General features: G+C 48.8%; 5 protein-coding genes across 5 annotated transcripts; 3 read left to right on the plus strand and 2 right to left on the minus strand.

Moving 5' to 3' along the window:
* Positions 1–56: 56 nt before the first annotated feature.
* On the minus strand, positions 57–1,121 carry BKA55DRAFT_454614 (beta-lactamase-like protein; the record flags this gene model as incomplete). The annotated part of the gene is made up of 3 exons (XM_046186070.1): positions 57–519; positions 569–709; positions 766–1,121. Coding segments are annotated over 3 exons (960 nt in total), but the record flags the coding sequence as incomplete, so codon positions are not given.
* A 388-nt stretch (positions 1,122–1,509) lies between these two features.
* Positions 1,510–6,083, plus strand: BKA55DRAFT_512835 (major facilitator superfamily domain-containing protein; the record flags this gene model as incomplete). The annotated part of the gene is made up of 7 exons (XM_046187841.1): positions 1,510–1,720; positions 1,769–1,809; positions 1,862–2,140; positions 2,251–3,213; positions 3,916–4,234; positions 4,285–5,066; positions 5,115–6,083. The coding sequence occupies 7 exons, from the start codon at positions 1,510–1,512 to the stop codon at positions 6,081–6,083; spliced, it is 3,564 nt and encodes a 1,187-aa protein (XP_046048331.1).
* A 118-nt stretch (positions 6,084–6,201) lies between these two features.
* BKA55DRAFT_379517 (uncharacterized protein) lies at positions 6,202–8,381 on the minus strand. The gene is made up of 4 exons (XM_046185950.1): positions 7,899–8,381; positions 7,612–7,853; positions 6,947–7,563; positions 6,202–6,895 (listed from the first exon to the last, which is right to left on the minus strand). Exons 1-4 carry the CDS (start codon positions 8,274–8,276, stop codon positions 6,321–6,323), a joined length of 1,812 nt encoding a protein of 603 aa, XP_046048332.1. The 5' UTR covers positions 8,277–8,381; the 3' UTR covers positions 6,202–6,320.
* A 343-nt stretch (positions 8,382–8,724) lies between these two features.
* On the plus strand, positions 8,725–10,079 carry BKA55DRAFT_569387 (uncharacterized protein). The gene is made up of 4 exons (XM_046192922.1): positions 8,725–9,234; positions 9,298–9,470; positions 9,527–9,761; positions 9,814–10,079. The coding sequence occupies exons 1-4, from the start codon at positions 8,856–8,858 to the stop codon at positions 9,990–9,992; spliced, it is 966 nt and encodes a 321-aa protein (XP_046048333.1). The 5' UTR covers positions 8,725–8,855; the 3' UTR covers positions 9,993–10,079.
* A 7,792-nt stretch (positions 10,080–17,871) lies between these two features.
* On the plus strand, positions 17,872–19,130 carry BKA55DRAFT_728599 (uncharacterized protein; the record flags this gene model as incomplete). Its single annotated transcript, XM_046201183.1, has 1 exon — positions 17,872–19,130. The coding sequence occupies exon 1, from the start codon at positions 18,033–18,035 to the stop codon at positions 19,128–19,130; it is 1,098 nt and encodes a 365-aa protein (XP_046048334.1). The 5' UTR covers positions 17,872–18,032.
* Positions 19,131–20,146: the final 1,016 nt, after the last annotated feature.

The following is a 20,146-nucleotide window of genomic DNA, read 5'->3' on the forward strand; positions in this document are numbered from 1 at the left end:
CCCCTGTCTTTCCAATCATTAAGACTCTTCGGGAAGTGAGGAACGCCATCGCGTACCGTGGAGTCATGAGCAACAACAACAAAGATATTCTCGTTACAGTCTAGTTCCTGCAGCTGCTTTGTAGTCTTGGCGGCAAGTTGGAGATCCAAGCCAAACGTCAAATCATAGAGAGTATCAGTTGATGCCCTTCCTCGTGACTTTTGTAATCGTGCAAAAGCTTCTCCAGGGCAGAGAACACCCTCCTCATGTGGATGACACGGATGAGGACTAATAGTGTCGGGGACTGGGAGAAACTTGGAAGGACGGAAGATGCCTGCGTAGTGACAGATATCTCCTCCCATCAGAATGAAAGTGTCTGGGGATGTTGTTGTCCTTGCTAGGCCACAAAGATGACCGACGGCATGCCCGGGACTGTCGAGGAGATAGAATGAACCATCTCCAAAATAGTCAAACGCGGGGAACTGACCAATCTTGACAGAGTCTGGACCTTCGAAACTAATCTCACGCAGATTACGATTCCTACCAATGGTAAGCTTTTACCATCCATATGTTTTAGAACTATACATACGCGTAGTCGCTTTCTTGGATGGGTGATTCTGGGTTCGCAGGGGCTCCTGGTAGCATTGCTTCTTTGAAACCCGGACCTACTACAAGATCTGTGAGATGGGGAAAGCTGGAAGGATCGCCGATGTGATCCCAGTGCCAATGACTAGATAGTTTAGTAACTTTGGCCATCAACAGATTCTTTCGGTTTGTTGAACTAACCTCCATATCACGGCTTCAATCTCAGTCAAGGGGACACCATTATTCTGCAAGATGTCTGCCACATTCCCCGCTACTTCGATAGTGTACTTAGTAGTCGGCAAGTACTTGACAATAGACGGTGAGTAATTATCGTAATCTTTTCGAATTCCCAGGTCAAAGACAAGTTTCCTTCCAGATTGGTGCTCAATGAGGAATGACAAGGAAGGGGAACTCTTGAATGTCTCAAGGCCAGGAACAGCAGGCGCCATGAACCTCTCAAGAATCGCAGGACCAAAATTGACTGGATTAATGAGTTTGACGGCTTTGATTGCCTCTCCGGGAGGAATCTCAAGATGCGGTGCTTTCTCCTGGGCCATGTTGTCTTGGTTGGTGGTGACTCAGGAAGGTGCTAGACCAAGACAAAGTTGATGCTTTTACCAATAGTTTGACTTGAATATCCTTAGGCTGATAAGTCCAAGCTGAGTTAAGATCGGATGACACAAATAATTAGAGGATTTTGAACTGTACAAGCTCACGTTGTCACCCCGCAACAATAGCGCTGGGTCCAGGCCATCGGCAAAGACCCGGTAACCCTAATTGAGAAAAGGCTGCCAAGCTCGTCTAACACCAACAATTCCACCCCGGACTCTACCCCAGAATTTTACCCCGTACCATCCAGCATCAAAGCAAGATTCATTCAAGATAAGTATCGTGCTCTGATCCACTCGAAATGCTCCATCATCATCATTCACCATTCAATCAACAATGTCTGATTCTGAAAAGGGCGCAGCTATCAATCATCGTGAGGAGGCAGACATGTCTCCCAAGCAAGGAGTTGAAGTTGACACCGTCCATCAGGATGAGGCCATGAAAGTCCTTGAGGCCTACGGGGGTGATGAGGTCTGGACTGAGGCGGAGGAGAAGAAGTTGCGTCGCAAGATTGATTGGAAGCTTATGCCTGTCCTCTGTGCAACATGTAAGCTGCATGATCGTCGAACAGGGGATAGAAGCTAACGTTATGCAGACGGACTGCAGTACTACGACAAGGCTATGCTTTCCCAAGCAGTATGTCTGGTATCTCCAAGCTTCGTGTCGTTGCTAACATGTGTTCTCTCAGGCTTTGTTCGGACTCAGACAAGATCTCGGTCTTCTCACCGGAGATCGATATGCTATGTCGGCTGCCATTTTCTATCTCGGTTTCATCATTGGAGCTTATCCAGCAATGATGCTCGCTCAGCGATATCCTATCGAACGGGTTGCTTCCGGCATTGTCACCATTTGGGGTATCTGCCTCATCTTGACTGTGGTTTGCAAGGATTACAAGACACTCTATACTCAGCGATTCTTCCTTGGCTTGTTGGAGAGTGGTATCAGTCCCATGTTTATGATGATTGTTGTAAGTCTGCCTGTCTCATATCCGTTGAGTCCATAGTTGTGGTCGGAGGCTGTGGTTGAATGCTTACCTTTACCACCTAACTTGATTGAGTCCTTACTGAGTCTTTGCAGGGAAGTTTCTACAAGAAGAATGAGCAGGCAATGCGGATGGGAATCTGGTACTCTTGCACCGGCTACGTCTCGATCATCTCCCCTATCATCAACTACGGATTCGGCCTCATCAACGGCGGAACATCTTCTTGGCGATACATGTACTACTTTTCCGGTGCTCTCACCATCGTCTGGGGCGTAATCCTCGTCTTCGTTCTCCCTCCTGATCCCGTCCGCGCCAAGGGCTTCAGTGAGAGAGAGAGATACATTCTGGTCGCGCGACTTAAGACTAACAACTCTGGTGTTCGCAACACCCATCTCAAAGTCGCTCAGATCTGGGAACTCTTGCTCGATCCCAAGTTCTGGATTGTATTTTCCATTGCTTTCTTGTCTATGATCGCCAATGCACCTATTTCGACTTTTGTTCCTATCATCATCAATGGTTTCGGCTTCAGCACCCTCAACTCTTTGCTTCTTATGATGCCTTGCGGCGCTTACGCTGGAACACTACAGCTTCTGTTCCCTTACCTGGCCTACCGATACAAGAACAACAGGTCTTATTTGGTCTTTATCGCTCAGATGGGCACTGTCCTCGCTGCTTTGTTACTGTGGCTTCTTCCTATCTCAGCTACCGGAGCTCTCCTCTTTGCTGTATACATCCTCCCCTCCGTGGGCGGTGGCTACGCTGTTCTCATGGGTCTTCAAATTGCCAACACCGCGGGATACACCAAGCGATCCGTCGCCTCCTCTGGTCTCTATATCGGCTACTGTCTTGGCAACTTTGTCGGTCCTCTCTGCTTCAAGAAGGAAGACGCACCTCGCTTTGAGCCAGGTTTCATTGTGGTTGTCGTTACTGCCATCATAGCCGGTCTACTTGCTCTTGTCTACCGCGTTTTGTGCATGTGGTCTAACAACAAGCGCGACAAGTCTGGTACCACTGAAGGGTTCGATCATGCTTATGAAGATGACCTCACTGATAAGAAGGTAAGTCGTCTGTTATCACTTAAAGCTCGGGTACTAACAAATTAGAACATGCAATTCCGCTACATCCTCTAAACGTCGTGGATGACAAGTGGCTGTCAGGTTGGCTCGGAATGGTTCTGGTCTTGGTGTAGTGGTTTATGAGTTTTAACGCAGTGTTCGAATGAAATATGCCTTTCACAGTATTCCAATCCTTTAATAACGTAGTATACAGCATACTGCTGCTGTTATCACTTGGTAACAAAATGATATCTTTGGAAATGACACACTTTGAATGTCGTCACAAAATGCCTACCCTGAAGCTAGAAATCTAGGAAATGAGGTAAATTAGGATAAAGCTCTTGTAAATTTTATCATAATATCTAGAATTTCTGATATAGCTTAGACCTTAGCAGCATAAACTCATTATAATGAACCCAAGGAAATGCCCGTGTTCTTTCTTCCGGAGATATGCGACAGAACCTCTGGCGGGGGAAAAATACGCTGAACTGAATCTCAGCGGAGCAAAGTTACTACAGCGTCTTATCGCGCCAAGACCCACTAAAACTAACGCACCTCCCCCGCCCATTGCAACCTGAACCAGGACCTCGGCTTCTAAATCTGGGGTTAGTCTGGGGCCTGAGCCAGTCTTTCCTTGGACCTGCATCGGCATCCAACCTTTCACCTTACGAAACACCATAACACTCTCTCATCCGGCAATGACAGAACTCGTCGGCAATTGGCTCCACTTCAGCGCTCGACAGCCGAAACGAAAGCGCGCTGAAGCAGTTTGTTTCTTTTGTCATTCTAAGAAGATCAAGTGCGATTTGCAGGTCAGTCTCCCCGCTCGCTTCGGGCGTGGATGTGCTGGGCAACACGCTGATTGTGTGCAAGAGCCGAACAGCGCAAGGGCAAGCGAAATGCTCTAATTGTGATAACCAAGATCAAGATTGTCATCTTCGGCCGTCACGGAGGGGAAAGCAGCGTCGGAGAGCGTCTACGCAAGCTGACTGTGGAACTGAATGCGATACTATCGTCGCTGCAGGTAGGTAACTCCTGGGCATCACTGGGACTGTAGTAACAATGTTGTTCAAGGTGAAGATGTGGGCGAGAACAACCCAGAGCCGCCTGATGCAACAGATATCGACTTTGATGATAATGTAATTGATCCAGGGATGGGTGATACGCCAGCGCCTGTGCATGCGACACCAATTCACGTCGCGTTCAACATACCAACGGCCGAGCGCGCTCCTGATGCCGCGGCCAATCATCCGACCAAGTCAAGCACGTCGCCCACAGAAGGCGCTGGTCGCAGTCATGCGGGAGATGTTGACACTGGGTTTCTTCAGATCTACGGGCCTGAGAACCAGCTTGAAGCCGAGCAGCAAGAGCTTGTCGCGAACCTTGAGCTTCGCAATCCGGCATCGGACCCTCGGCAACAAGAACTGCAACAGAGCTTTTCGGAGACATACTTTGAGTACTGTTATCCATGGTGTCCTGTCCTCGACCATGAGACGCTTGACTCTGAGTTGGCGCGATCGCCCATGCTTGCGAATGCACTTGCGCTCGCGGCGAGTCACATACAGCCGCCTTTAATACCACATCAAGGACCAGCTGCCTATTACGAGAAAGCGCGGATGATGTTTTATATGGATGAGGAGCCGGATATCCTCACGTCTCTCAAGGCTGTCTCTCTGTTCTACTGGTGGGCACCTCGTTCACCCTCGACGGCACATCGGCATGCTAGCTGGTGGTGGACATCTGTTATAATACGGCATGCGCAGCAGATGAACATCCACCGTGAGCCGAAACAAGGCAGCATGGCCTCCAGTGCACTTCACTTGAGCTTACGGCGGCGATTATGGTGGACAGTGTTTGTAAGTTCTTACGCGCCCGCAGTCTGATGCGTACTAAGATACTTCTAGGCACGAGAGCGCTTGACGTCTCTTTGCCAAAGCAAACCCTGCATCATTTGCCCCGAAGATATGACAATACAAGAAGTTCAACCATCCGATTTCCCAAGCGATCCGGCATCACAGAAGAAAGGTCGAATATTCATGTACTGGGTTCGCCTTTCCGGTATAATGGGGAAAGTGTCCAAGGCACTATCGAAGTCGGTGAACTCGTCTTCAGAAACGGCGACATTCCCGACAGAGCTTAGACAAGAGCTCGTCGCGTGGGTTCAATCGTTACCTCCAGATCTTCAACTACCAATAGGCTCTAGTCGCACAGAAGGATTCGACAGAGATGTTCATCAATTGCACCTCCCATATTTGACAACGATCATTGTGATGCATCTCCAAAGAACAACACCAGACCTGCCCCAAGCTCTACCCCCCGCGATATTGGCTGCTTCATGCATCGCAAGAATTCTCAGAGACATCTTGTCGCGCGGTAATGCTAGATTTCTTATGGCTATTACCTGCTGGTATTGCGGCACGGCCTTTATTGCGTTGTTACAAGCAAGTCGGATTAAGCAGTTCTCCCAAGAAGCGGAAGAGGGCTTGGACATTCTGGACCAAGCAGTCGGACAACTACAGCAAATGTGGGCTTCCGCAAATGTCATCAGACAAGGCTTTGAACGACTGCGCGCCCTGCCTCGGTCCATGATGCATGCTGGTAGAGGCAGAGCGCCCAACGGTTCCAGCAGCGACCCCAGCGCGCCGTCGAGCGACTTTGACTGGAAGCTTCTGTTTCCATTTGTGACGAGATCAACAAGCCGAATCGCTGACTGTTTGCTCGCTGATGATGAGTTTGGGACGACAGCTACAGCACTACCGTCACCAGAGAATGCCGTGTTCCATGAAGATCTGCTGAATCGTTACCATGATTTGCTGGAGCCGTTTGTTGATTACAATTTTGACTTTTCAAATATTAATCTTGACATTATATAGTAATGGAAAGATATTTGGTACAAGCAAATACAATCGCATGGCCAATTGGCCTGCACCTTGTCCTCATGCTTTGCCGTGTCTGTCATCACAATTCTTTGATCAACGACAATCTCAATGCCTATACACAAACTAAATCGCAATCTTGATACCGGAATCTAAACACAAACTCAAATTTGAAGATCTAATGCTATCTTAATCTGAAATACTATAAATGGTATCCTGCTCCTCAATCAAGCCTCAACACCGAAGCGTCTCCGCCTTCTCAACATACCACGACAAATCGCTCTCCGGATCCATCTCAAATTCCGTGAACCCATTCCCCATGAATCTAAAAGGATTCGCCGTGTTATACTCAATCTCAAAGTCCTCCGCACGAATATCACCAAGCATGCGATTGAACAGATGAGCACTTCCACCAAACAGCGCCGTAACACGGCCATCAACCTTGCCTCTCTTATACCAACTCGTACAGCCTCCACTCCAGACAAGAGTCTTGTGGACTTGATCGCAGTACTTGATAAAGGCGTCGACCTTTTCCTTCTTGGGGACGACGTACTTGATGTCTTCGGTGGCCATCTTCTTGATCCACTTGACGAAGTAGTCGCCTGTCCAGTTAAGAGACTCGACGAGGGAGCCGTGGCCGCCGAGACAGTTGGGGCCCATCATCATGAAGTAGTTTGGCATGGAGGGGACGGCGACGGAGATGTATGCTTCGGGATCTTCTTTCCATTGCTCGCGGAGATCAATGCTATTGAGACCGACGATGGGATAGCGAGGACGGAAAGATACGTCAAAGCCGGTGGCATACACAACTGGAGAATGGTTAGTCTTGGTAGTTCTTGGAGGTGCGAGTTGTTACTTACTGACGTCGACCTCATGCTCCTTGCCATCGGCAGTCTTGAGGCCCTTCTTCGTCACCTGCGTGATCGCACTATCCGTCAAATGACAGTTTGGTCGCAAGAATGATTCAAGATATCCTGGACCCGGTGTAATACGACGACAACCCAACTCCCACTTAGGAATCAGCTTCGAACACAGCACCGGATCATGACCAAGCTTCTCAGCCATTTGCTCCGCAGCCATCTTCATACCCCTCTCATTATTCTCGCCCTTTCGGAAGATGTAGAAAGACTTATTCGTACGAGAAATAATCCCCTTGCGATGCTGCAAGTGAAGTTCTGGGTCCTGGAAGCGCGCCTTGTCTTGCTCTGAGTATCGAGGGTTAGGATCATCGTCCTCTCGGCCCAAATGCTTTGAGGGCGGCGCTCGATAGTAAACCCATGCTGGACCACGGACGAAGTTTGTGACTTCTGTTCCGGGCAGCTTTGCCATTTGAGGAACTATTTGGATGCCTGAAGAGCCGTTGCCGATGACAGCGATGCGCTTGTTGCTATAATCGAAGCTGTGGTCCCAGCTGGCTGAGTGAGTGGTGTGACCCTCAAAGTCCTTGAGTCCAGGGATCTTGGGCCATGATTCGTGACTGAGTAGTTAGTACTTGCATTTCAGAGACGGCGCAATTGAGACTTACACAAGAACTCCTTGCGCTGAGATCAACACATGACAGAACTCCTCCCTTTGAACACCCTCGTGCTCAACTGTGACCTTCCATTGACCTAGATCATCAAGCCACTCAGCGCCGATGACTCGAGTGTTGAGCTGTAGATCACGGTCAAGATTCCACTTCTTGACTGTCGCCTTCATATAAGACAAGATATCACCGCCACTAGCATAAAATCTCTCCCAGTTGGGATTGGGGTCAAAGGGGAATGCCTAACATCGTAAGCTCAAGTCGCAATCATTGAAGGGTAAACGTACATAAATGTGACTTGGTACATCGCACTGAACACCAGGGTAATTATTCGCAAGCCAAGTACCACCAATATCGCTGCGCGCCTCAAAGATAGTATGATCAACAATGTCCTCCATCTCAGGGAAGCGATGTTGGAACTTGTGCGCCATCAACAGACCAGAGAAGCCTGCGCCAATGGTGAAGACCTTGATCTTGCGTGGTGTGTAGGCATATTCTTGGCTCAGTGTAAACGGATCTGCTGCATGACCATTGGTATGGCCGTTAACAAGTCCATTCTTGATGTCATCTAGCTTTGTGACAAGTTCTGGGAGCTCAGTTGCTGGCATTGAAGACAAGTCCTCGGCGGACTGAGCCTTAGTCTCTGGCGACTCAAAGGCAGGCATTGTGGCTGATGCTGATGGAGTTGATCTTCAGGTTCGCTCAAGGTGTTGGTGAGGTTGAAGCGATGGTGAGGATGAGATTGATCTTGTAAGTCAGTTCAAAGTGTTGTTGAAGTACTCATGATGCTTAACAATAGGTAAAATAGCTGGTGTTGTCTTTGCCCCATCAACTCTACCAGCACCAGGCCGGCAAAGCCTCAATCAGGCCATCGCGTTAGCATGTCGTGCCTGTTGCTTGGTCATTGCCGAAGCCATCTCCCTCTTTGCCAAGCATGTTCGGCAACGTTGTTAGTGTTGTTGATGGATGGCTATCCCAAATCGGTATTGCCGACTGTTGGTGACCATCTGATGTTGAATGCGGGGTTGCAGCGATATCGCACAGGTACCCGAATGGGCCAAGCTGCGCGACAGTATCTACATACTTAGAGGGAGATAGGGAATAAGAATTGCGTTTTGTCAAATTTAGCTCAAGTTTATCTTGGATTATCGAAAACTGTAAAGATCTTCTAAATTATCGTCTTGTTTATTGCTCCACAAGACACCATCGCCACCAATCCCAAGCCCACCAAGGTCACTTACACCATGGCTGTTAACCGCTATTCTTACAATGGTCCAATTGATCACACAATCGCGCCTCAACTCGAGAATATTCGAGGCAAGTCGGTGATTATCACAGGCGGTGCCAATGGCATGGGCGAAGCTTTCGTGAGAGACTTTGTCGCCGCTGGTGCCTGGGTAACATTCGCCGATGTCAACGAAGAGCGCGGTCGAGCAGTTGAAGCAGAGCTCAACGCCGACGGCCGAAAGTGTGCCTTCATCAAGTGCGACATCAGAGACTGGGATCAACAAAAGGCCATGTTCGAAAAGGCGAAAAGCCAGAGCCCAAGTAATTCGGTTGATGTTGTCATCGCAAATGCTGGCATTTCTCGAAGTTCTGGAGACAGCTTGTGGAATCTAGATGGTGAGCACTCACTGAATCCTCTAGAGGTTCAGTGGAAGAGCCCTGAGCTAACTGCGCTAAAAGACCCTAACGATGAACCGACAAAGCCGGACTTGAACATTGTTCGTGTCAACATTGACGGAACATTTTACACATGGAAGCTTGCCGTCCACTATTTCCGCAAGCAGCCAGTGAGCGAAGAACGAGACCGCTGTTTCATTATCACTGGGAGCATGGTAGCATGGATCGATTCTCCAGTAAGTTCCTGACGAGGCCTTACCAGACTTTGAGGGCGCTGACTGACATGCGACAGGGCAACTGGGAGTACACTGGAACTAAATATGCTCTTCGAGGCTTCATGAGAACAGTCCGAAGATCGAGCCACGAGCAGTCTATCCGGATAAACTACGTCGCACCCTGCTGGATCAAGAGTGCCATTCGAACAGCGGAGTACGAGAAGTGGCTGATCAACCACGGCGTGGAGTTTGGTGAACAGAAAGATGTTTCCAGCTGCATGTTGAGAATTGCTACCGATAGGAGCATCAATGGTGAGCATAAGAGATCTCATTGCGTTAGTAAGAATGCTAACGGCCACCACAGGTCGCTCGTTGATGATTACGCCCCGCTCTATCGCCAAGGAGGGTTTCGTAGACATTGACAGAGAGGATTACAAGGACACACCTGAAGATGAGTATCTGAAGAAGGTTCAAGCATCACAGCTGGTAATTATTGAGGACAAATGGCTGGACTCATTTAAAGTCCGAGTATATAAAGAATAACTTGATGTCGTGAGATAATAAATACACAATTAAGCAAGAAAGGGTTGTACTAAGTAAAGTAATAGAGACAAAGTACGAAATATGAGTATAAATAATAGTGCAGATGATTAGAATAGCCCACCTCGGACCTTCCTTGTGTTTGTGATAAGATGCAGCCCAATCTTCTCTTCTCAATGCATGTCCTCAACTATGTAAGAGGCGAAGCGTTGACACAACGCGCTCCATCATTTTGGGACGTCTTCGGGCCGTTAATCACAAGAGACTTCTCTCCAGTCTATACATATTTGTCAGTAACTCACGAAATACCGATTGTATTGTGGCTTACCTCAACATTGAATCGGTATATGACTCCAGACGTATTTTCCGAAGCGTACATAAGCTTATTACCGACTGAATAAGCCGCTCCCCTGATCCTCGAATTAGCTTGACGTCAGGAAGCGCAATTTAGATATCTCACCAGAGGTTGTCGCCCGCGATGTGGCCAAAGTCTTTGATGATCTCCCAGGTAAAGGTGTCGAGGCTCCATCTTGCCAGAACCGTCTTCGATGTGTTTCCCTGAAGAGCATATAGATAACGACCTCCTCCAGGTACAGATACCCAGTCTGCGCAGTTATTTGCGGAGGTAGCTGTGCCCTGCTGGAGAACTTTGCCGTACGTGGCGGATGTTGGATTGACATCGATCTTTGCCCAAGCCTTTCCATATGTTGAGATCCAGAAAATGCCGTCGGCATCCACATCGCCAGTGTTCCAAGCTGAAAACTGTTAGCTGTTGTTCCTTCAACCGTATCAAGTTTCGCTATGTAAGGGGTTACTACTAACTTCCATCAATGAAGGTATTCATCAGTGTATATGACCCAGTTGAGCCTATTCGAATAACTTGACTTTTGCCGGTTGCAACCTGGACTATGCCGTAAATGAGATTATCCTTAATGTTGTATCCAATAGGGTTAATGGTCCCGCCGTTGGTTGTCCCTGACGGTGCACCCGGCCCAACATTATTTGCCACGAGTGAATTGACGCCGGTGACAAGATTCAGCCTATAGAGAGTTCGGACTTGTATCAAGTATCCTCCTTCATCACAACTGAAAGCTGGAGGTGGTGCTGGCGTCTCCACGACCACAATTCCTCCATCGTCGGTACCCGTGGGCTGAATGGTGGTTACGGTTCTGGCTGCATTGATGCTGGATGTTCCTGAGTATTGGCGATAACTGGTGACTGGCTGAGGTGCGGGTGTTTCCACGATGACGGTTGCTGCCTCAGTGCCCGTTGGAGAAATGGTTGTCACTGTAATGGCGCCAGTCAAACTAGATGTGCCGCTATACCGACGGGTGCTCATAACAGCCACTGGCGGCGGAGTGGCGATGATAACTGTCGCATCTTCCGTACCAGTGGGCGTGATAGTTGTAAGAGTTATAGGGCCAGATAAGACAGAAGTCCCAGAATAACGTTGAGTAATAGTGACAGCAGGGGTTTCAATGATTACGGTGCCTGCTTCTGTGCCCGTTGGTGTTACTGTTGTAATCGTGGTCGGGCCGGTCAGAACATCCGTCCCAGTATGGAATCTTGTGATAGTTACTGGCGGTGTGGCCACTATAACAGTACCTGGTTCCGCTCCGGTAGGCGTAACAGTTGTAAGTGTAATAGGACCACTTAGGACTTCTGTTCCTGTGTAAAATTGGGTCACTGTGATAGGCGGAGTCTCAATAATAACTGTTCCGTCCTCGGTACCGGTTGGAGTGATGGTTGTTATAGTTGTTGGGCCTGTTATCGCTGATGTACCAGTATAAAATCGTGTGACTCTTACAGGCGGTTTCTCAATGACGACGGTGCCTGCCTCCGTCCCTGTGGGAGTCACCGTAGTGACCGTGATAGGAGCAGACAGAATCTCTGTGCCTGTATAGAATCTCGTGATGGTGATTGGAGGAGTCTCAATAATAACGACGCCCGCCTCTGTCCCCGTAGGTGTAATAGTAGTTACTGTAATGGGAACAGACAGAATATATGTGCCTGTGTAGAATCTTGTGCTTGTAATGGGAGGGGTCTCGATGATCACGGTAGCAGGATCGTTCCCAGAAGGGGACAGAGTGGTTACGGTGATTGGCCCAGTGAGGATACTTGTTCCAGTATAGAAACGTGTTGAAAACACGGGCGGAATGGCTAAGACGAGTGTGGCAGGAACTGACCCGGAAGCTGGAATGGTTGAGATAGGTATAGGTCCCGTTATCAATGATGTACCTGTATAAAGCTCGGTCACAGTCGTTGTAGAGAAGGGCAAGTTCACGATGATAGTGTCAGTATCGCCAGGCATAGTGCCTGTTTTGGTGGTAATTTCGCTGGCTGTCACGCCTCCATACCTAAAGATCGTGGTATATGGTTGCGGGAGGTCAATAAAGACAGAAGCTGTCTCTCCTTCAATGGTTGGCATCTGTGTCGTGATGCTACTGGCTGTGACACTTCCATACCTAGTCACGGTTGTGTAGGGTTGCGGAAGGTCTAGCAAAACCGTTGCAGTTTCTCCAACACTTGCAGGGACAAGAGTGGTCATAGAGCTAACTGTCACACTACCATACCGAGTGGTAGTTGTATATGGCTGTGGGAGGTCTATAATGACGACTGCTGTCGCGCCTGCGCTTGTAGGCAACTCCGTGGTAATGGTACTGGCTGAAACGCTTCCATATCGAGTAGTGGTCACATAAGGCTGAGGAAGGTCAATTACCACTGTTGCCACTTGGCCTTCAATAGACGGAGACTGTGTAGTAACAGTGCTGATCGTTACACTGCCATATCTGGTTGTCGTCGTATAAGGTTGCGGGAGGTCGACAAAGACCGTAATAGTTTCCCCAGGAGTAGCAGCCGTTTCAGTTGTGATACTGCTGGCCGTAGCGCTCCCATACCTCGTTATGGTTTTGTAAGGTTGTGGCAAGTTGATGATGATTGTTCCTGTCTGGCCGGGCACACTTGGTGTCTGTGTAGTGATACTGCTAACCGAAACGCTTCCGTAACGAGTTGTAGTAGTGTAGGGCTGAGGAAGGTCAACTAAAATAGTGGCCGTTGATCCTGGGCTAGCTAGCGTCAATGTTCTGGTAGTGGCGACAGTCACGCTACCAAATCGGGTGGAGGTTGTGTAAGGTTGAGGCAGATCGACTACAATAGTACCGATTTGACCAGGTGTTGCCACTGTAAGTGTTCTAGTCGTGGCTATATTGACACTACCGTATTGCGTTGAGGTCGTGTAAGGCTGCGGAAGATCAATCAGGACGGTCCACGTCTGACCCGGACTCTGTGCACTCTGCGTAGTCATACTAGAGACTGAAACACCTCCGTAGCGGGTTATAGTTGTATACGGTTGCGGAAGATCAATCAGAATGGTGCCGGTCTGCCCCGGTATGGAAGGCCCCAGTATCCTGGTTGTAGGTGCTGTTACGCTGCCGTATTGGGTAGATGTTAAGTAAGGCTGTGGAAGGTCAATCAGGACGGTCCCTGTCTGGCCGGGGCTCTGCGGAGTTTGTGTGGTTACAGTAGAGACTGAGACACTTCCATATCGAATAATAGTTGTGTAGGGTTCGGGAAGATCAATAAGAATGGTACCTGTTTGCCCTGGTACCGCTACTGTGAGTGTTCTCGTCACAGCTGCTGTGACGCTACCGTACTGAGTCGAAGTGAGGTAGGGCTGTGGAAGATCAATCAAGACGGTCCCTGTTTCTCCTGGAACTTTGGGGCTCTGAGTAGTCATTGAAGAAGCCGTGACACTGCCGTAGCGAACCATTGTAGTCCAAGGCTGAGGTAAATCGATTAAGATAGTGCCAGTTTCTCCCGGACTCTGGGGACCTTGTGTAGTTTTTGATGAGATTGAGACACTTCCCCAACGGGTTGTTGTGATGTAAGGCTGCGGCAGCTCTATGATCACACTGACTGGATGTCCAGGGATCTGGGGGGTTTGGGTCGTCGTCGAGGGAGCTGAGACTGTTGTCCAGCGGGTTATTGTTGTATAAGGCTGCGGCAAGAACACGATTACGCTGATTGGATCCCCAGCAGTTTGGGGGGTCTGCGTTGTTGTTGAGGCAGCCGTGATAGTTGCCCAGCGAGTTACTGTTGTGAAGGGTTGTGGTAAATCTATGAGGACCGTTGCGGGATCACCAGGGATACGAGGGCTTTGTGTTGTGATGGAAGAGGCCGAAACACTACCGTAACGAGTCAACGTCGTGAATGGCTGCGGCCTATCAATTACCACAGTCCAAGTTCCCCAAGGGAACTCGGGACTCTGAGTAGTCGTGGAAGAAACTGATACGCTTCCGTAACGAGTTGTAGTTGCATACAGCTGAGGTTTGATGATGATCACTGAACCTGTTTGGCCCGCACGAGTCGGAGACACCGTAGTAGTATATTGTGCAGAGACTGTGCTGTCGAAAGAAGTTGTCGTAATATATGGAATTATCTCAGGAGGCAGCTCAACGATCACAGTTCCTGTAGCGCCAGGCTCAGTTGGAGTCTGAGTGGTAGTTCTAATTGTGGTTCCTGTCCCCGTGCCAGTGATCGTGGTGGTAACGTATGGTGTGATGCTTGAGGGCACGAAAACAACTACCGTTCTGGTCTGCTCAGGCGAATCTGGTTGCCTGGTAGTGGTCGTGATGGTACCACCAGTCCAAGTGCTTGTCAAAGTGATATATTTAGCAGGAGCAGCTGGTCTCTCAATGATGACAGTCCAGGTCTGGCCGGCCTGTGTTGGGGTCTGGGTGATAGTCCTGGTTAGACTACCAGTACCAGTGATCGTTGTGGTGATATAATGATCGATCACAGGCGGTACTTGTATGATCACTAAGCCAGTCTGCCCCGGGCCAGAAGGCGTTTGAGATACAGTCTTAGTGATGCTGTCACTTCCTATTACTGTTGTTGTGGTCCAAGCAATGACAGTAGGTGGTAGATCAATTAACACCGTACCAACTCTACCCGAGCCAGATGGCATTTGCGTAGACGTCCGAGTCGTTGAGTCTGTCCCCGTACTGACAACAGTCGTCCAGGACGTGACCCAAGGAATTTCGACAACTATGGTGTCAGTGATGTCGGAGCCAGAGTGCTCTTGTGTGTATGTTCGGGTGGCAGATCCTGACCCGAAATTGGTGACTGTTATATAACGCATAGCCGGTACATCGATGTGTATGGTACCAGTTTGTCCTGGACCTGCAGGCGGCTCAGTCCACATACGTGTTGTTGACCCAGTCCAGACACTGCTAACGCCAATGTAACGCATTCCAGCGCTTGGATAGTCAATACGAATGGTCCCTGTATCATCAGGTCCAGTTGGGGCAACAACAATTGTTCTCGTTGTAGAGCCAGTCCAGTAGTCACTAGTGACGACGTAATGCAAGGAGTCCTCGGGATAGTCGATTCGGATAGTGCCTGTTTCGCCGGGGCCTGGAGGGGAGATGGTCGTCGTCCTTGTTGTTGAACCTGTCCAATAATTGGTCACTGTGACAAAAGGATTCACATTTGGCGGGATTTCCACAATCACGGTTCCTTGGTCGTCTGGACCAGATGGCCTTTGTGTTATGGTTGTCGCTTGTGATCCAGTTCCAGTTCTTGTAGTGGTTATGTACTTGAATGGCGTGATGATTAATACTGTTCCAGTCTCTCCAGGTTTTGCCGGCTTCTGTATAATCGTCGTTGGAGAGTCGATGTCACTTCCACGGATAGTAGTCGTCATAGGGTTTGGTAGGTTCACGATGACCCAACCTGTCTCAGAGGACCCGTCAGGGTATTGGGTAGTAGTTGCTGGCGCCGTCACCTCCCCATAACGAGTGGTGTAAATGAGGCGAGTGTTGAGAGGTGGCAGTACAACAATGATAGTCCCCGTGTCTCCTGGGTGGCTTGGAGGGATGGTACGTGTGACAGGTTCGGTTACAGTGCCAACACGAGACACCGTAGCCCAACGTGCGGGAGGTACCTCGACGACTACCACACCGGTGCCGTCGGGACTACTTGGTGGAATGGTCCGAGTCACGGGCGCAGTGACTGTACCCACTTGGGTGACAGTATTGTAGTCTGCGCCAGTGAGCGGAATTTCTACCACGATGGTACCATCTCTCCCAGGCCCATTCTGAGTCTGAGTGAACGTCCTTGGAGCTGTCCCAGTCCCGAATCGTGTGACCGTGTTATATCTTCCCATTGCCGGAGGGATATCGACAAAGACCACTCCCGCCTCACCTGGGTGTTTGGGTGGCTGCGTTGAGGTGACAGTCGCTGTCCCTGTTCCAACACGAGTGACAGTTGCATACAGAACAGGGTCTGATGGTATAATTACATAGACAGTGCCGGTACCCCCTGAGCTACGCGCAGGCTGTGTCGACGTTACGGGAGCAGTCACAGTGCCCGTCTGGGTGATGGTTGTATATGCTGACGTAGATCCTGGGACCTCGATAATGATCGTGCTGACATCCCCTGGGTTACCTGGCTGAAGTGTCCGCGTAACAGGAAACTCGATGTCTCTTGTTTGAGTGATGGTTGTCGCCTTTGGTTGCCCAACGACTGTAGTACGGTTGTCGACGTGCACGACCTTGGTAACGGGATCTCCATTGCTGCCTTTCTCTGTGATAGTGGTGTAATATTCTTGCCCAACGGTGATTTTCTGGGGATCGTCCACCTGGACAGTTTTTGTGAAATCAGCTTCAACGCTTTCTGTCTGAGTTCTGTACTCAGGTATCTCAACGACGACAGTCGTGGGATCATTAGGCTGATCAGGGGTCAGTGTTCGAGTCCGCACGGTTGTCAATGAAGAAATAATGGAGGTGATTGTGGTCAAAGGGGTCTTCATTATCACAGTCCCAACGGGTGGTGTCCCTTGCGGTGGAATTGTGTATGTTGAAGGGGGCCCAGCGCCGAAGACGGCGGTGGTGATGTATGAGGCCTCATGAGGTATCAGAAATGTACTATAGCTGTTAGCTTTCTGTATACGCGCTGTATATAAGTTGTCAAACCTGGCTAATGTTGTATCAAATGTGTTTGAGCCATCGACAACCTTGATTGGCTGGACCTCAGCACGTTTCTCTCCATCAGGGCAATCCACAACTGGATCCCATGATATTACGACAGCGAATAAGACGAAAAGAACTCCATAACGCGTGATTTCATGCGCACGCATGGCTTCAAAGATGATGTTTAATTGAAAGAAGCTGATGTACCTGCCGCTAGACAGATGTGGAGGAGAGAAGGTCACGTGCGAGTGTCAGTCATGGAGCGATCGAGGAAGGAGCGCCCTGCTATATGTATTTCATTACTAACTACGGAAGGAACGTATAATAATTTGGAAAGAATGATCGACCTGCAAGCAGAGTTTATAAGTATTAATATGGAAAGATCGGTCCTGAGAAGCCTTGGCATTCCGATTGCGTGCGGATTGACTGTGGCGTTGATGGTTCTGGCCTAGGCCTCGCTGACAGATATGAAGATCAAACACCAGCGCCATCCGCGTTCTGGAAGGATGACTGTGGAGTGATTACAGTATAATGACTCTAGGTTTCCAACAAGAGGCTTGCTTTAAGACCAAAACAGTATCCTTCCGCCACAAGGACCCAAGTTCCCGGATCGCCGAACTCACTTGCGGCTTCGATGGGGATTCGCTTATCGCCGGACACCCACCTACTTGGTTCCTTGGTTATTTTTGCTATCAGCCCAAGAAATAGACATTTCACTAGAACCTCAATATTTCTAAACATTCCAGGTCGGCCATGAGGCTACCCTTTGGAGAGGTTGAACCTTCGAGCCAGGTAAGGCCGCTGAAGGGTCTCGACCCATTCCATACAGTGAACTTTATAGTTGAATCTCTTTCTAGAAGCTTTCTATGGAGTTGACGACTGTGTCTGGTTTTATTGAAGCGTTTGTGATACTCTAATATCTCATGGGAAGCCATAAGTACTCGAAATGTCTCACCTTCCAACATCTTGACTCAGACATCTTCAACACTCATTTAATCCATGGTTGACTTATACAAACACTCTCATGCCACCCTGACATCCATACCCCTTAACCACCCAAGCCAAAGCCACCATGATGAGATTCACAACAATAAGCTGTGGACTGAGCTTCCTACTACCTGTATACGCCCGAGTGATCTCTGATCCGTGCGCTACAACCACTACTCTACCTGTCATCACTGTCACAAAAGGCACTGATGGCTATTACAACCAGTATACTCGCACATATCAAGAGTTCTACCCCCAAGGCCTGACGACAAAAGTCTACACCATTACACAATCGTGTTCAAGTATAAACTGTCAGCCCTTGCCTATCGAGACCGCTCCTCCACCTGGCTTCACATCTGCGGTGGTCAAGTGTGACAAGTGCGGAGGCTCAGGGACTAAAGTCGCTACCTTGACATTCCCAACTGAGTCTGTTGAAGCATACTCATCTTCTGGCTATGTCGTTATACCTATTGCACAGCCAACACAGATTCCACTCAGCCACAGTGAACAATCCGAGAGCAGTTCAACTTCTGAGATTGATTCTTTTGGCTCCAATGCTGGCCATGCACTGAATAACCATGGCGCATCTCTTTCTACAAATCCTTCCTCAGACTCTGGAGATTCGACCGCACAAGACTCCAGCAACGGGAGTCAAGAGAGCCAAGATGTTTCCAACATTGGATCCATGCAGCCCCAATCAAACAACGGAGATTCTGCAAATGATGGAGAATCTTCTAATGAGACAGGTTCCGGTGTTCCTAGAACTCGGCCATTATCTGAGACACCTACATCTGGCTATCACTTTTCTCCTTCCGTTTCCTCCCCTGCTGGTTCCCCTAATGGCCATTCTTCATCTTCACCAGACGACACAAGTTCATCTGATACGGTCACTTCAGGGGACAATAACTCATATCTCATTCCTAACCAGAAGACCGGCAGCCCGTATACAGGTGATACTTCTGGTGCCTCGAGCGACGGATCCGGCTCGTCTGGCAATAACTCCCCCTACTCTCAAAATGATACCCCCTCAACTGGAAAACCAGCCACCAAAGACTCTGGCAATGATAGCTGGAGCCCCGATTCCCCGATCACTGTGAATAGTGCAGGACAAATCAAGACAAATGTTTTTACATGTATATTAACGAATATTGCTGGCATGTTCGTTTTGAGGTTGCTAGTGTAGCTACAGTAACTGCTTGTATTTAGCGTTGAAAATGATATATTACAATTAATAAGACACAATCGAGACCATCTGTGGCTGCATATGTCGTTCCACTTTCTCCCGTGCTGGCTAGACTAACTGAAGTTGACTTAGATAGTAGCCCTAGCAAGACATGGACCCATCACGGGGGAAGCGACCGTTTCTCGAGGAACTTTAAAGATTTACTCTAAGATCTGTAACCTTACTGGGTTTGATAAATCGCATGGGCTTGCCCCTGCCAAGGTTCGACAAGCTAATTCCAAATCCGTATATGAACCTGTAGATCAGGAATCCTGTGGCTTGACATTGATATCTAGCGCTACGCCACAACACCACTGTGAAGCTGGCTTGGGATGTGAGAATGCTTGAGACATTCATCCCAAGTGACAGAAATACTTAGATTAGTTTAGTATGTTATAGGCTAAACTTACCATGTTCTTTGACTAGATATTTTCCGCATACTATTTCGAATCCTAAGCTTTTAAGGACCCAAGGGCTTGTGACAACAGATGGCCCGAGAGGCTGGATTTTTGGGCTGCGTTAGAGCTATGCCACGGGAGCTATTGCTCCTGATGTGCTTAGAAGCTCTTTGAGGCTGCGTGAAACTCAAAGTCAGACCAGTTACTCGGACTCGTCGCCTAATGAATATCAAGCCCGGTAGAATGGTACTGACGTTTTTGGCAGGGGGCTGATTTCGTCAATGGGGATTGATGGAGTAAGTAATAAAACTTAGGACCTTTATTCTAATGGATGAAGATGAAGGTAAATTTAGTCTAGGGCTCCGGTGGCCATGCTGTAAGAGGGATAGGTGGGACCCCTGCTGGCAACAACGAGAACCAAAGATCCATGTATCGCCATCTGTCTTTGATCTTTGGTTTGTTTTAGTGAGGCTGCCGGTGGCTCCCTTCTGAAGGAAGACATATAGAAGAAATATGTACAGCTAGCGAGTTTCCTTCTAATATTTAGTATTATAATACTATCAAGTTCAATTCAAATCA

Source organism: Fusarium redolens (genome assembly GCF_020744475.1).
Source record: "Fusarium redolens strain MPI-CAGE-AT-0023 chromosome Unknown BKA55scaffold_9, whole genome shotgun sequence".
Lineage (NCBI taxonomy): Eukaryota > Fungi > Ascomycota > Sordariomycetes > Hypocreales > Nectriaceae > Fusarium > Fusarium redolens.

Excerpts from the sequence above, each read along its gene's own strand:
- BKA55DRAFT_379517 (XM_046185950.1), bottom strand. The coding sequence starts at position 8,276 with ATGCCTGCCTTTGAGTCGCCAGAGACTAAGGCTCAGTCCGCCGAGGAC. Across the intron at positions 7,854-7,898 it reads ATGTACCAAGTCACATTTAT|GCATTCCCCTTTGACCCCAA; the intron begins GTACGTTTACCC and ends TTACGATGTTAG. Across the intron at positions 7,564-7,611 it reads TCAGCGCAAGGAGTTCTTGT|TCACGAATCATGGCCCAAGA; the intron begins GTAAGTCTCAAT and ends CTAACTACTCAG.
- BKA55DRAFT_569387 (XM_046192922.1), top strand. The coding sequence starts at position 8,856 with ATGGCTGTTAACCGCTATTCTTACAATGGTCCAATTGATCACACAATC. Across the intron at positions 9,235-9,297 it reads CAGCTTGTGGAATCTAGATG|ACCCTAACGATGAACCGACA; the intron begins GTGAGCACTCAC and ends CTGCGCTAAAAG. Across the intron at positions 9,762-9,813 it reads TACCGATAGGAGCATCAATG|GTCGCTCGTTGATGATTACG; the intron begins GTGAGCATAAGA and ends CGGCCACCACAG.